Genomic DNA, 17,177 nt, shown 5'->3' on the forward strand with positions numbered 1-17,177 from the left:
AACAACCAAATAAGCAAGGTACGCGGCCAACAGAAATGTTAAAAAAAGATGAATCTAGAAGAAAGGACGTTAATTCTACTAAATTTGCAGCTTGACTAAAATATTATGTACTCAGCAATTTGTACAGAATAACGTGATGTGTTTATATGTTTGTTTTCGTAATTCATTCGTTCGAAAAAAGTTTGCTATTTGACAGACAAGGTGGCAATTCGACGAAATAATATTCGTCATTTTTGAACGTTGTATTTGAGTCTTGTATCAAGTTTAAATTCATTAGGAATTTTTATTAACTCTAGAATACTAACTATCGTAATTTTTACGACGTCAATGTCGTTGTTGTAGTATATTATGGAAGGGGTACACCAGTATCTCTTGCCCGCTCATCTATTCTTACATTAGTGTATATCGAAACGTTTTACAAGTACAGTTACGCATACATTATTAGTGAAGTGCCTGCAACTGAGCACAGCTTCGTAAATATTACAAAATAAGTAATAACGTTATAACTTCAGAAACAACAATATAATCAGTTTTGTTTTTTTAGTGTAAAATATGAATACGAAAAGTAGACATGCACAGACCTCTCACGCAGCGGGAGTTGGAAACTGAGTTGCAATTGTGCCTGGAAGAACTTTGACCAGATGAATCGGATAACAATTCTGATAAATAAGAACAGACTTGGAACAGAAGATGCCGTTTTAGAAGCAATTAGTTCATCTGAATTAGAGTTCGAACCATCAGACGAAAACGATTCAGATTCCGACCATGACTTGCCATCCAGTAGTAAGAAAAGAAAAAGAAGTTCTAAAAAGAGTAATGAGTTGGAAAAACAGTTTACTTCAGTGTTTTCAAGAAAATAAAGTAATGGCTCTAAAATCGACAAGGAAACGAAATGTTCTGCCTAGCAAACTCCATTAAACGAAGAAGATTCTCCAGAAATTGCAGCTAAAGAGAAGTAAACTCGGGTGCAGTCGAGTCTAAAAGATAAAAATGGACACAGGTGGTCCCCTCAACCAAAAACCGCTACTAAAACTTCCAAACGTAACTTCGTACATTTTGTTCAAGGCCCCTCTGATAAAACCAAGGAAGCACAAACTTCCTTAGATGCTTTTCGTTGTTTTATGTTTAAGTCCAAAGTCTCTGTCAAAAATTGTAAGATATACAAATGCTGAAATTTCTGTTAGGGCACAAAAATATAAAGTCGAAAAACTTACAAACTCGAAAGTGAATATTGACGAATTGCATGCACTCCTAGGACTACTTGTTTTTGCTGCTGCCCAAAAAGACAATCATTTAGCGACAAAACAAATGTTTGATGACAAAATTTATAATATAATAGTCTCCCGTTTTATACCGCTGTCGCGGCTTTGGGAGTATAGCAGGGTAGTCTGCTATATCTAGGGCCTACGGTATACAAGGAAGGTAACATGGCCAGTGCTACGCTTCAACCGTCTATTATTACCCCTGGTTTTACCCAAGGTACTCATTTTTATTCAGGCTGAGTCGACCTGGGGCCTATAGACATTTTTAAAATGTCTAGATGTTCTTGCCGGCGGTGGGATTCGAACCCCGGACCACCGGCTTGCGAGTCAAGCATCCTACCGCTTGCGCTACGCAGGCCCTTCAGGCAGCCAGACAAAATTTCTGGTGCGATATATAAAGCAACTACGGGCCGGGAAAGATTTGACATTCCTATAGAATATTTACGTTTTGATGATAAAATGTCTAGACCAGACAGAAAAGAAACAGACTTATTAGCAGCCATTCGTGAAATATGGAATGATCTTATATAGAACTGCAAAACGTCCTATAAGGCTGGATCATACCTAACAGTCGATGGGCAGCTACTGGCTTTTAGGGGAAGATGTCCTTTCGTATGTATATCCCAAAAAAGCCAGCCAAATATGAACTGAAAATAGTAATACTGTGCGACGTAGGTACCAAATATATGTAAGATGCAGAACTATATTTAGGAAAGGGAACTAAAACCAATGGAGTGCCTCTAGGAGAATATAATGTAAAACAATTAATTCAGGGTGTGTACGGAAGTAACTGTAAGATAACCATGGATAATTGGTTGTCAGTACCGCTAGCATCAGAGCTCTTAAAACCTTCTTACAATTTAACTATAGTTGGTACTCTACGGCAAAATAAAAGAGAAATACCTCCCGAGATGATAAATCTCAAAAGTCGTGAAATTTACTTTGATGGTGAAAAAACAATGGTATCATATAAGATAAAAGTAAATAAGTCTGTGCTTCTTCTGTCGACAATCCACAACGGTCCAGTAGAATGTGATCCAACTGGAAAATCAGATATCAATAAATTTTATAATGCAACCAAATACGGAGTAGACACATTTGAACAATGTGCGAAAATATGAACATCTCCAGAAAAACAAGAAGATTGCCTCTTTGCTTGTTCTGTGATATGATAAATAAAGCTTGTATAAACTTTTGGATCATTTATAATTATAACCAACAACGACAGTAGAAAAAAACCATCACCAGAAAAAAATTTATTTATTTAAGTGACGAAACATTGGCTACAGCATCGTGTAAATTGGTCAATTTTGAACCGCTCGGTAAAGTTGCTTATTGAAATATTGTAAATCTAGAGTCGCAGCAAGAACGAATATGCCCAATTGTGTCAAAACGTGCTATGTGTCAATTTTGTCCGTCTAAAAAACGTCGAATGACAACCCATCATTGCGAGCACTGCTGATGTCCATTTTGTGGTGAACATCGCACCCTTTGTTGTCGGCACTGTAGTTCTAAAATGTAGAATCTATGATTTTTTTTGTAATTTTTATTTTGTAGAAACATCTTTCTGTTCAAAATAATTTGTAAAATTAAGATAAATAAAATTCTTTTTTAGTGACCACATTTTTTTCTCAGCGTAGTAAATTAACGATGGTTAGTGTAAATAAAGGCAAAAATAAGGTTAGTATCTAGGGTTAATGACAAATCATAAAAAATAAAACACAAATGGAAAATTTGGAAAAGAAGAAATATAACGAAAGCATTAGTTAAAATAAAAGAAAGAAATATCTGAAATTATCTAAAGAATGTCTAGTTAGATTTGAGAATAAGAAATATAAAACCACATCAAAATTAAAGGCTCACCTAATTTGTCTGACGATCCTAATGGAACCTTTACAGAACTACCATTCACCTTTTCTTCCTGGACTTTCCGCAACTGCTTCTTGTGTTTCATTCGTCTGTTTTGAAACCACGTCTTAACTTGTGTTTCACTAAGACTCAGTGCACTGGCTAGCTCTACTCGTTCCGGCGTTGACAGATACCTCTGAGCGGAAAACCTCTTTTCTAGACCTGGAAACATAATGTTTGGGATATAAAGCTAAATTAGATACGTCTATCTATGTTTACCATTGTCATAGTTTCTTATATTAGCTATTTGATTTTTGTAACTTGTTTTTTTGGTTTTCTTTCTATTTTATTTTTCAGCTTTGCTTTCATAAAATGTATTAGTAATTTTTTATTGCTCTTTTGAAATAATATAGGGTCTTCCTCTAGGGACTTCCAAACTTTGACAATTTGTAGCGGCTATATTGTTGAAGCTACATCTATCAAATTGGCTGTCATTGATTCAACCTGTTTTGCAAAATCAGCATGGATGGATATAGCGTACAAAAATACGTAGGCGTATATATAAAAATTGGTTATTATTATTACTGATTTGTAAATAAAAACATGAAATTAACATCAGAAAGAGTTTAATTATGGTTTATTTTAAATTAACATGCAAAATAATAAAATTGAATAAAATAAATCAGTCAACATAACCTCAAAATGTGACATATTTGATTTTAATTAAATATTTGATTACAATCAAGTTTTGATTAGCGTTCGAACAACCGGCTCTAAAAATAATAATTTTGATACTTACCGGTTAACTGAGGATCGCTAAAGACTGTTCTGGCTTTCCTTCTTCTACAGTGTTTTAGAGCATTTAAAGAAATTTCACTAGCTGAACTACCAAAGAGGGCGTGATGAAAAGGAATGCCTGCAACAAATGAAATATGACTTGATAACTTTGTTATAACTATTTTAATTAATTTGTTTATTCTCAAAGAGCTTTAGAAGATATTGCACGGCGAAAAAAAAAAAACTGATAAAATCAATAGTTCCTCTTTTATTTTTGTTTTTATATTAGTTTTCCTTTTTATTACCACTCTCAAATGGAGCTTCGCAGGTTACACTGCTAGATAAAAAGTTGGAACGCCATAATACAACAATGGACACCTTACAAAAGTAGATGACCTAGAGGACGCTTTCTAAGGAAATATCGTCTACACAGCTATATGAAGAGTTGGAAACAACCGAGAGGATGAAAAGGTTATAGAGAATTGCTAAAGAAAGGAACAATCATCAAAGGACTTAACCCATGTGCGACAGATTACGAGTGCGTATGGAAGCGTATTAAGAACCAATGTTGAAATAAAGTAAAGATGGTATGAGTACTTTGGTAAGTTGCTAAATGAAGAACACCAGAGGAAAGACAGAGGATACGGTATCAAAAATGAGAATATAATACCGGGAATAGAGAGAGATAAACTTGTTGAGTCCTTAAATAGGATAAAGAATGGTAAGGTAGTAGGAACTAATACACATAACTGTGGAGTTTTGGAGGCTCTAGAAGAGAAAGTGCTTACCGACCAACGGCTTCGGGCGAATGAGTCGGTAAGTAGTAGGACACTTTTTTTATCCTGGAGCTGAAATCGACTTCAAAGGCGGAAGAACCAATAAATTGGTCAACGGCAGAAGAATGCAGAAGGCAACGGGAAACCACTGCATTAAAGACTCATGGAGTATCCCTAGAAATCGTCATGGCTTATAGAAATGACAATCAACAACCTATTAATCATGGTTTTCGGATGCCAAGATTGGGCAGAGGAAAAAACAACAGTAACGACAGGGCTTCCCAGGCCGTTAGCCAGCGAAATCCCTGTTTACTAGATATATACAAATCCATCTGCAAAATCGCTACATGGAACGTTAGAAGTATGTATGAACCTGGGAAACTGAGAAATATACAGCAAGAGATGTTGCGACTGGAGATTGATATATTAGGAATAAGCGATACAAGATGGATCAGTTCTGGCGAACTCAATACAGACAATGGACGAATTATTTATTACTCTGGAAGCAGCGACACTCAACACAGATATGAAGTTGCTATGATCCTCAGTGAAAAAGTAGCGAGATCAGTAACAGGCTTCGTTCCGATGTCCGAAAGAATTATAATGCTGCAGATATTGACAACTCATGGAAAAATGAACTTAATTCAGATTTATGCGCCAACTGCTGACAAAAAGAAAGAAGAAATAAAAAACTTTTATAGCGAACTTCAAAAAACACTACATCTCACAGCATCTAAAGATATAACAGTAATCATGGGTGATTTCAATGCAAAAATTGGCGAAGGAAAGTGCTACCCTAATGTATGACATTATGGGCTTGGTGAACGAAACGACAGAGGAGATCGCCTAATAGAATTTTGCGAGGAGCATAATGTTATAGCCGTAAATACATTTTTAAAGCCAACAAAATAGTCAGACATCAAATTGATTACATCCTAATAAAACACAAATATCGAAACTCAATTCAGGCAGTAAAGGCTTATCCAGGAGCAGACGTTTCCTCTGATCACAGTCTTCTTATTGCTAGGTTTCAACTTCAACTAAAAAAGACGCAAAAGAGCCGCAACAACAATAAACTTAACATACAGAAATTAAAGTCAGAAGAAACAAAAGAAAATCTGAAACACGAAATCAACACAAATCTAGATAGAAACCCAATAAATAATTGCAACGTAGAACAGCAGTGGCAATTCTTCAAAACCTCTATATTTGAGCCAAGTAAGAAAGTACTTACAACAACCAAATGTAAGAAAAAAGAATGGATGACCGAGAAAATTCTAGAGTTGATGAATGAAAGGAGAAAAAACAAAACCATCAATACGATCCGCTATAAACAGCTTCAAAACCAAATAAGAAGAAAAATTAGGGAGGCTAAAGAAACCTACTTCTCTTAGAAGAACTGCAAAACAGATATGACAACTTTAATCTACATAAAAAAACGGATGTGGCAGTCCAGTGGGACTGCCGGTGGAAGTTACACTTCTATACACGCATTCGCCGTTACAAATTTATTTGGGAGTCAATCTGCACAATCATTACATATGTAATTCTATAAGTAAGACTACAGAAGAAAATAATGACTACACTGCAGAAATCAAACTCAGAATCGAAAAAGCACGTTCTAATTTTATGAAAATGAAAAAGGTCCTATGTGGCAAAGATTTAACATGTACACCTAACAAAATGTTACGTATACAGTGTACTATACTATGGATTGGAATCATGGACGTTAAATCTAGACACAATGAGACGACTTAACGACACAATGAGACGAATTATGAGGGTTTCCTGGGTAGATATAGTTACGAACAATGAAGTACTGAGAGGTAAAGAGAAGGAAGTTGAACTAACAATTAAAGAAAGAAAGCATCTCGGTACATGTGATGCGGGGCGAGAAGTATGGCATCCTGCGACTCATAATGCAAGGAAAGATAGATGACAGAAGAAGCATCGGAAGAAGACGAATTTCATGGCTCAAGAACCCGAGAGAATGGTTTGGATGCAGCTCAAAACAACTTTTTAGAGCTACTGCCTCAAAAATTAAAATAGCTATGATGACTGCCAACCTCCGTAGCGGAGATGGTACCTGAAGAAGAAGAAGGAGAGGAAGGGGTTGATATTTTGTGGCAAATAATGAGTAGGGTATATGAGGAAAAAAGGATACCCAATACGTGGAGAGAGAGAGTGTATGTGATGGTATCATTGTATAAAGGCGACACTTAGGACTGTAAGAACTATAATGGGATTAAGTTATTGTCGCACGCAATAAAAATTTGGGAGAGAACTGTAGAGCAATATCTAGGCAGACATGGGCACCTGTACGGACACATACAGTGTCAATATAATAATAACATACACTAGTTTAATTTAAAGGAAACTAAATGTGTATTACACCCATTTAGAAGTGTTACAAATACTAATCTCAAAATACAAATCAATGATGTTTACAAAAAACTAATTTTAAAAACAATGCTGCACATAAACAGAAAAACTTTAACTGTTTCGTTAACCCTGCGGTGGTAGCGCCGGGTCTGTGAAACCCGAACCTACCTTTAACTGCACAGAACTCCGTGGGCAACAGCGCTGTGAACATAACTTCATATCCATCCAGCTATGTTTCTATCTTCTCCGGCAGTACAACTCAGGCGTTCGAACAGGGTAATACGATCTTTTATTTTTTGTAAAGTGGATACGTCGAGTACAAGAGACCCAGCACTATCAAATCAGTTAGTAATTGTTTGCTGAGTATTTTAACTTTTATTTGTTTATTTACTGTTACAGCTTCATTAAATAGTATTCTATATACTTGAATAATTTCTTTACTTTGTATTTTATAACTTATGACAATAATTATTTGCAGATAATGGATTTCGAGGCCCAGCAAGCCAAACTTCTTCGTGTACTGGAAGAAGTACCATGTGACAGTGAAATAGAGATTGATTCAGAAGATGATTGTTCAGAGAGCGACAACTTCAGTCATTGCGAAGTCCAATCTGAGTCATCGAATACCGAACAGGATGCTTCTTCTTCCAATTCTGATGATGAAAGTTGTAAACCGAAAAACACAAGAATACCTCGTTTTACCGGTAAAGATGGGACAGTGTGGTGGAAACAGAGTTTAACTTCGACAAGAGAAAAAGCCCGTAAGACGGATATAATTACCTATTTACCTGAAGTTAGTGGAGAACAGGCAAAAAGTCCTGCAGAATGCTGAAGTTTATTTATTTCTGACCGTATGATAGATACAATAGTTGAATTTACAAACAAATTTATTGAAAATTTTAACCCGAGAAAGATCGTACGACCCACAGATAAAACTGAAATAAAGGCTTTATTGGGCCTTTTATATTTGGCAGGATGTTTAAAACGTGCTAGACTAAATCTTGAAGAACTGTGGGATAAAAAAGTGTGTGGAGTAGAAATCTTCTGGTTAACAATGTCCCTGGGAAGGTTTCGTTTTTTGCTTCGTATGTTACGTTTTGATAATAGGAAACACGAGGAATACCCTAGATAAACTTGCTTCGATAAGAATTTTTTTGATGAATTTGTTACGAATTTCAAAGACAATTATACAATTGGGAAATGCGTTACAATTGATGAAAAATTGGAGGCATTTAGGGGACGATGTAGTTTCCGCCAATATTTACCAAAAAAACCTAATAAATACGCCTCAAGATCTTTGCTCTTGTAGATTCGAAGAAGTGTTACACTAAAAATCTAGAGGTTTACGTCGATGAGCAACCAAATAGGCCATTTAGAGTAAAAAATGATTCAAAAAGTATTATGGAGCGTCGGATAACACCAATTTCCGGAATGTCGCGAAATATTACTTGTGACAACTGGTTTACAACGTTACCACTTATAAATGATCTTTTGAACATACATACATACATTAACATATTAGGCACAATCAGAAAAAATAGACGTGGCATTCCTTTGGAGTTTAAGAATATAAAGTCTAGACCTCTTCTATGAAGTATGTTTGGTTTTTAAACAGATATTACCCTTGTGTCTTATACTCAAAAACAAAATAAAAATGTCTTGTTAGTCTCTAGTCTACATTACAACGATATAATTGATGAAGAATACGGGAATCGATATAAAATAGAAATTGACACATTTTATAATAAGACAGAAGGTAGAGTTGATACACTGGACCAACGTTGTTCATTGTATAATGTGGCACGTAATACGAATAGGTGGCACATGGTAATATTTTATTCTACTATAACCATAGCAGGTGCATTTACACAACTTGTATACAATTATAACAACCCTGATACCAGTATGAAACGTCGACATTTTTTAAAAACTATTGTTCTGTCATTATTAGACAGGTATTTAAAAAGCTCAAACAGCAGGTCAACAGCTCAAAATGTACCAGCCCAAGTAAGATATAGACGTCAAGAAGTTGCAAATACTAAAATTCGAGAAAATTTGCCAGATATGCCTACTGGGTCAAAGAAAAGGTGCATTAAGTGCGAAAATGACAATAAGTCAAAATACTATTGTAAAAAATGCCACGCATTTTTATGCCTCAAACATGTCAATATTTATTTTGATGAATGTTCAAATTACTTGTTTATTTTATCATTTTTAGTTTGTTTCAGCATTATTTTATATATATATATATATATATATATATATATATATATATATATATATATATATATATATATATATATATATATATATATATATATATATATATATATATATATATATATATATATATATACCCGGTATTTAGGCGGCACACGCCCTTCCGGTAGGGATCTATGGAGGAGTATCACCAAGCCGCAAGCCCTTATCTCTTGCCGTACTGCTCCACCATAGGCCGATCAGATACCAGCATATTCTAGACTAAGCCGCAGATTCATTTAGAATTTTAAACTGCTGCGTTAGCCTTTTTGATTTCTGTACACCGAGCTGGGGATTGAACTGACATCTCTCGTAGTGAAGCAAAGGAGAAGCCAGCCGCCCAGCCCGCTTGGCTATCCAATCGACTTATTTATTATTTTTTATAATTATTAATAAAGGTAAGGAACATATTTAAAAATATACAAAAATATATATTTATATATCGAGTCTGGTGAACCCATTTGTATTCAAAAGAGGCGCTACCACTGCAGGGTTAAAAATCGACAACATGCTCAAATAGCCAGTGGAGGGATAATGATATACATAAAAAACGATACTTATAGCAATATATTACGATATAGACGCATATTCTTTGCTAATAGCACAATAGAAACAAACATCGAGGAAATTGCAGTTCGATTCAAAAATGTAACTACCTTTTCCGTATGCAACAATACACTCATGGACAAAAATATCGAATATTTTGGAATTTTCAAATTTTTGTTTTTTCAAAATAAATTCTGGTCAAGCAAGTTGTTTATTGTAAAATAGAGTTTATTTTAAGAATATTTAATGAATAATTTTAAGTTTTTATGCGGAGAAAATTGTGAATAAAATAAATGTTTAATATTAGGTAAATAAGGTTATTTTACTCTAACTTAAATGACAATTTAAATTGCTTTAACAACTGGTTTAAACTGAAAGAAGTGCATGATTAGTAACGAGTATTCCCCCCTCTAGCTCTTATTACTGCTTGCATCTTTCTCAGCATGCTTGCAAGTAAATTTTGGACATATCCTTGGAAAATTGCATTCTTTTTTGCATTTTCATTTCTTTGTCGTATGCTGCGTTTTAGATGATCCCACATGTGCTCTATTGGATTTAAATCCGGGCTAGACGGTGGCCAATCCAATCTTCGAATTTGGACCTCCTCAAGATAATTACTTACTATGGCAGCGGCATGTGGTCGAGCATTATCGTGCATTGACGTGAATCTTTCATATCCAATGTAACCAACATATGACAAAACATGATCTTGCAGGATGTTTTAAACGTAAGAATCATCAGTCATTCGTCCAATCACTTTCACAAGTGCGGTACGTACCTCCCAACTAATACCTTCCCAAAGAATTATGCTATCAACTCCAAAACTAATGGTCTGGGCGAGACTGCAGCTGGCGAATCGTTCTCCAACTCTTCTGTAGACGTAGTTTTGACCGTATGGCTTCCATAATATGATTCTGGTCTCATCAATGAAAAGAACGTTTTTCCAGTTGTCGATATTCCACTAAATATGTGTTCTTGCAAATTTTAAACGACGAGCTTTATGATTTTGGAGAAGAAGTTGAACTTTGGCGGGGCGTCTGGGCTTTAAGTTTGCTTCTTTTGATCTTCGTCTAACTGTTTGTGAACTCACATTAACTTGTCTAACATTTAATAGCTCAGTTCTAAGGTGCATCGATGTCAATGAACGATTTCGTTAAGAACCAAAAAACGGTCATCAATTATGGTTATACACCTTGGGCGTCCTTGACCAGGCCTTCGTACAAAATTTCCTGTTTCGCGGTACCTTTTTAGAGTATTTGAAACTATAGATTTAGTTCTGCTCAGACCTCGTGCAAAATTACAATATGTGCTACTTGGACTTCATCGCAGTGCCGAATTGGTGGGATACTTGTTTTAAACTTAGTTAAATCAAAACAATATTTAATTAAACTTAGTAAATTCAACTAAAAATAACCGAATTAGTATGATTTTCCCTTTACGTGAAGAAGGATTTTTATGATAAAATGTACGAATGACACTAACCACTGAATAAACGTCAAAATAAACATCAAAATATTTCAAACCAGTTGAGTACATTAGCCTACTATAATGAGTATTATCAGTAATCTAAAATTATTTTGAAATAATAGTGACTACAAAAAAAATTGGAAATTTCCAAAATATTAGATATTTTTGTCCATGAGTGTATAATTATATAACCAATTATAACTTCTTTATTGAAATATTGTTTAGCAGCAATGACAGAACAATTAACAAAATTATAAAACACAATCAAATATCTAAATAATAATATAACTAGTACGCTAGTTAACAAAGAAGAAGATAAAAACAGCCAGAAAACTACAGAGTATATACTAGTTAAATATTACACTAAAAGCTACTGCTAAAATTTTACAAGAACTAATGAATCGATTGATGTTTAGCACATGAACAATGGGGTTTCCGTACTGAAGATCTTGTACAAATGCAATATTTATGTGTCATAATGAAAATTACTGAGTATAATAGATCAGAATTTTTGTGCCTGATAGACTTAAATAAAGAATTTTATGAAGATGATATAAAATGAAAGTGTATAGATGTACAACTTACCTAACGGATAGACATAGTCAGCGGAGGACTCATTGAACCCTATGCTCTTCAATTTAATCATGGATAAAATGATCAAAGGTGTCAATTAAGAAAGGGGGTACAGAATGGGAAACAAAGAAATCAAAATACTCTGTTACGCAGACGGCGCAATATTGATAGCCCAAGATGAAAATAGTCTGCAAAGACTGGTCCACAGATTTAACATAAGAGCAAAAAACTTTAGTATGACAATCCCAACTCAGGAGTGGACAAAAGCACATATTAACAACATCTACAAAAAGGAGATAGAATGAATTGTTTAAACTACAGGAGGCTAAGTGTCATAAATTCACTCTCAAGACTCCATGGAAAAATAATAAAAAATAAAATTGAAAAAGGGATGACAGTGATGTAGAAGAACAAAATGGCTTTCGTGCAGGCAGATCCTGTATAGACAGCATATTTTTTCTAAAGCCGGTTATTGAGAAAAGATTAGCCCACAACATTTTAACTCATGTAATCTTTATAGATCTGACAAAGGCATATGGTAGTGTACCACTTTCAATACTCCGAGTAGCAATGAAAAAACAAGGAATAAACAAAAAAATATATAAAAGCATTACAACAGTTTGATATGCATCAGAAATAAGACCTGACACAGCCACAACACAAAGGATACTAAACAGCAGAGATAAGAGTACTACAGGAAATACGCTGAGCAATCGAACGATTAATAAAGACAGAAGAAAATGAAACGTACAGTTTATAAATAAATGGACACTAAACAGAAAAACAATGAAATAACAACATAAGCAACATGAAGGAGACCATGTGATTAAAATAGTGAAAGATAAATGACCAATCGGTAGAAGAAGTATCGGACGAAAGCGCAAAATTTGGAGTGACAACCAACAAGGGGAAGAAGGTAATTTGTTTAGAAAATGACGTATGTAGTGATGATGATGAAAATGATGGTTTCTAAGCCGAAGATGTGGTCGGAAGAGGTGATAAACAAGATGGTCTCGATATTTTTTCTGCTTTTGAGAGTCCTGAATAAAGACTATTGTAATCTTCTGTCATACAAACTATACTATTATCCATTTTTAAATCGAGTATAGTAAAAACGTAATAAACAAAATAACTTTCTTCTTCTTAGAATGCCGTCGCTCTAGGGAGGTTGGCTATTTTATTATAATGGCTATTTTTTATTTTGACTTGCTGTTTTAAACAAATCAATCGGTCTGCATTGATACCAAGGACGTCGATTCTTCAAACAAGATTTCTGCCTTCGGCCAAAGCCAACAGACCTAACCTAACTCTGGTTTATTTCCCGTAGTTATTACTCACCTTGTATATTTTAAATCTTTTTAAATCAAAAGACATAAAATAATATTTACAAAAACAAATGACGTAGAAAGATATTACAAAAAACTACAGACCAAAAATTAATTTAAAATATATTTAACAGTGAAATAAATACTTTAACTTATTGACACTCGATAGAAGCATTAAAAATAGTTAAAAATACACTCTTAAAGAAAACTGACCTTGTGTTAGGAAATACGGATCCGTCATATTCTTGTAAGGTGGTCCTAGATAGGCACCAAGAGCTCCCATCACCTGGATATACCCATTCTCATGCTGCGGAAAACTTTGAACCATTCCTCCCGGCACTACGTTCGACTGAAAGTAACTATAACCGTTTTTCTCTGGTGACACTCTCTTATCTATAACTTTCGGATACGGAAACACTTTTTCCCGATTAATAACTTCGACAGCAACACTTTGTTCCTGTTCAGACTTTTGTCTGTACAGAATATCCTCAATAAGAAACGAAGTCCGATTTTGCGACAAATTTGTATCGTTTAAATGCAAATCGGCCATTTTACAGTCCAATTGAAGTCGATCTAGTGGCTTGAGGATTAAACTTGTTCAATTGTTAGCAAACAATCGCGATCTGACGTTTAAAACCCGCCAACGCTTGCTCGATTTACCGGAGTTCCGCCTACTATGTCATTTCAACCCTTAAACGGGGGAAGAAAGTTTTGATGAAGTCGGCGAAGTGGCGAGGTCGGTTAACAAGGGTTGATTTGGCATCAGCAGAGATTGATTAGGGGATAATTGTGTTTCTCGTAAGTTAATTTCGTTTGGGATCGTCTATTGTCAACGACGACTACGACTTGTACAAGGAGATTCGAACATACGCAGCTAGTATCATGTTAATAATACTAATTCTTTTTAGAAAAGTGTAGAGGTAGTCATAAAAAGTAATGAATAAATTATATATAAATTGAAAAAAAAAATTAAAATTAAAAACATACAATTTAAAGTACTTATAGTATGGTATAATTTTTTGACGTCCATCTGCAGAAATATAACTTAATTTCTTAAGTTTTCATTCATTTGATTTATTGTGAATTTAATTATATATATATATATATATATATATATATATATATATATATATACATATATATATACATATATATATATATATATATATACATACATACATATATATATATATATATATATATATATATATATATATATATATATATATATATATATATATATATATATATATATATATATACCTATTCTTCAGTTAAAATTTAGCTTATTTTCCATTTAAAATAATAACACAATCATCCCCTATTTCCAAGTTTCATTAAAACATAAATTAAAAATAATATATCAAATATTTCCGCCATACAAATCCACCCGTCCAACTAATCATGCAATGACCCCTGTAGTAGTTCATAATTGTCTCAAACCTTGGAATTTGGTGACATTATGGCCCTTAAAAAATTTTCGGCATCGCGTCACGTTGTTTGCATAGATTGCAATAAATCAGAGCTTTGTCTGCCTTCAGTGGAGAACCATCTAAATGAAGCCAAATGTTCGTTTAAAAATTTTTAAATCTTCGTATTTACGAATATGAACATTATTTTCTGCAGAGTTTGTGTGTTTTTTGTATTGTTTTTTTTTGTTGTTAGTTTTAAATTTTGTTCTTCTACATCTGTCATCTCTTTTTCAATTTTATTTTTTAATATTTTTCCATAGAGTCTTGAGAGTGAATTTATAATACTTAGCCCTCTGTCCCCTTTTTTGTAAATGTTGTTAATATGTGCTTTTGTCCACTCAGGTGGTAAGTTATGTCCTTTATAGAATAAGGTAAAGACATACGCCAGTAATTCCCTCAATACTTGTGGGCTGTGTTTTAATAATTCGTTGAGTATACCTTGTGGTCCGCATGCTTTTTCCTGTATTGTTATTTCATCCTCTTCATCGTATTCCACTTCATACGTAGTTGTAATGGTGTTCGTGAATTGCGGTCTTATTTTAGTCAGAAGTTGTGAGTAATGTTCGATCCAAAATCTTTCTTCTATTAAATCTATTCTACTCCTTTTTTTTCTGATTGTTCTCTAGTTTTTTACTTCTCTGTTTGATCTTGCGTATGTTCGTCTATCATCTGGGTCATTTGTTTGCAGCATTTGTTTGTTCGTCTATCATCTGGGTCATTTGTTTTGTCATGCAGTTTGCAGCAGCAGTTTGCAGCTTCTGATATTCTTGTTTCTTGTTGTGTACTGCATTAGAGACGTCATTTGTCCACAACATTGGAGTATTCTTCCATTGAATCATGCCGAGTGCTTCATAAGCTGCTTCATTAACTTTATTTATTATCTGTTGGTAGGTTTTCTGGACTGAAGAGTAGATCAGGTTTATTAGTTTTTGGCTAAGCCGTGTACCTTATATAAAAATGATGTTGAATCGTTTTGCAGTGCACCAATATTGTATTTTTGAGGATTTATTTCTAGTGGTTTTGATTGTACTGGTTGGCTGTTATTTCGATGTAGCAGTTGCGGTCGATAGATTTTGATGTTACCATATAGTGGTCAGTTCCGCACGCCGGTCCTCTTAACAATCTTACGTCTTCGACTTGTATGTGTGTTTCTTGTATTGTAATAACCTAATCTATAATTTACTTGGCGTTTCTCGTTGGTTGGACCCAGGTATACTTATGTATATTTTTATGAAGGTAGAATCCGTTTAGGATTTTCAGAGAGTTCATTCAAATGTTCCCCATTTTCATTTATTTTACATCTCCCTATTTACCTACACCTTTGTCATTTGTTTTTTTTTCTGTCCAAGCATTAAAATCTCCCAACAGTACAATTTCTTTGCGACTATTTATATTTTCAATAAGTTCTGAGAAGATTTCGTAGAATATTTGTTTATCTGTTTTTGATGCTCTTTCCGATGGCGCATATATTCCAATGATCTCGAGATCGTACCCTTTCCACGTAATAGATACCCTAGTAATTCTTTCATTGATTTGTTTCATTTTGTCTTCTATTGATGATTTTTATTATATTGTTATTACAATGCGATGTCGGCCATTGTACAAAAGCCAACTTGTCTGTAAATGCTTTTAGACTGCAGAATATAATGTGAAGCTAAAATTCAAAGGAATAAAGATTCTTCTAAGGAAGAAGAAATAAAAGATTGGATAATTGTGGGTTAGATTGTTTACTTTTTCCATCTTGACTTCACTCAGTTTATTATTGGCCCAATTCTTATGAAATAAAATCTTTTATGTTCTGTTATGATAAACTTTCATTATTTATTAAAATACTGCATTTATATAGGTATAATAAATACTTGTTCAATTTAATATATATATATATATATATATATATATATATATATATATATTATTAAATGACAAGTGGTCTACCAATCCCATAGCCTCCAGGATAGATGGACCACAATATAGGGGATAATTGGACCAGTAAATTGGAAATTGTAATAAATAAAGACTAATATTTTTCAGTAAAACAATGTACTTCATTTAGTTTTTATGAAATATAATACCTTATTCCTACTATAATACATAATAGTTGAAATTAAAAGCCTTTTTCTTAGAATATCATACAAAACCAAACAAACAATTTTGCTGAGTAAAAATGTTTTTTTTTCTTTTTAATGTTGATTTTCAGCAGTTTTTTATCTTTCAATTCCCTTTTACCAGAACCATCGCATATTTTGTCAAATTTAGTACAATTTCCAACAAGGGCGGATCCAGTATCGATTTTCGGTGGAGGACATGAACTTTTTTGGGGGCGATACCGGGGTCTATGGGGGAAAATTTTTAAAAATTAGGGTAAAAATGGTTACTTTTAAGGCACTTTTGAATGCCATAAAGACATTTAAAACTTATCGCAATAAAGTATTTTTATTCGTATAGCAACGAAAAATCTTAAAATTTTAACCTAAACCTCAAACAACAAAT

General features: G+C 33.8%; 1 protein-coding gene across 1 annotated transcript in view; it reads right to left on the reverse strand.

Annotated features, from left to right (window-relative positions):
* LOC140435702 (brain-specific homeobox protein homolog) overlaps positions 1-16,427 on the reverse strand; it is a 28,811-nt gene extending 12,384 nt beyond the window's left edge. The window contains exons 1-4 of the mRNA XM_072524423.1: positions 16,390-16,427; positions 13,429-13,724; positions 3,910-4,026; positions 3,168-3,332 (exon numbers count right to left, since the gene is read on the reverse strand). Coding sequence (XP_072380524.1) covers positions 3,168-3,332; positions 3,910-4,026; positions 13,429-13,724; positions 16,390-16,427 — 616 coding nt within the window. The remainder of the gene's footprint in view (positions 1-3,167; positions 3,333-3,909; positions 4,027-13,428; positions 13,725-16,389) is intronic.
* Positions 16,428-17,177: the final 750 nt, after the last annotated feature.

This window comes from Diabrotica undecimpunctata, chromosome 3 (genome assembly GCF_040954645.1).
Source record: "Diabrotica undecimpunctata isolate CICGRU chromosome 3, icDiaUnde3, whole genome shotgun sequence".
In the NCBI taxonomy this organism is placed as follows: domain Eukaryota; kingdom Metazoa; phylum Arthropoda; class Insecta; order Coleoptera; family Chrysomelidae; genus Diabrotica; species Diabrotica undecimpunctata.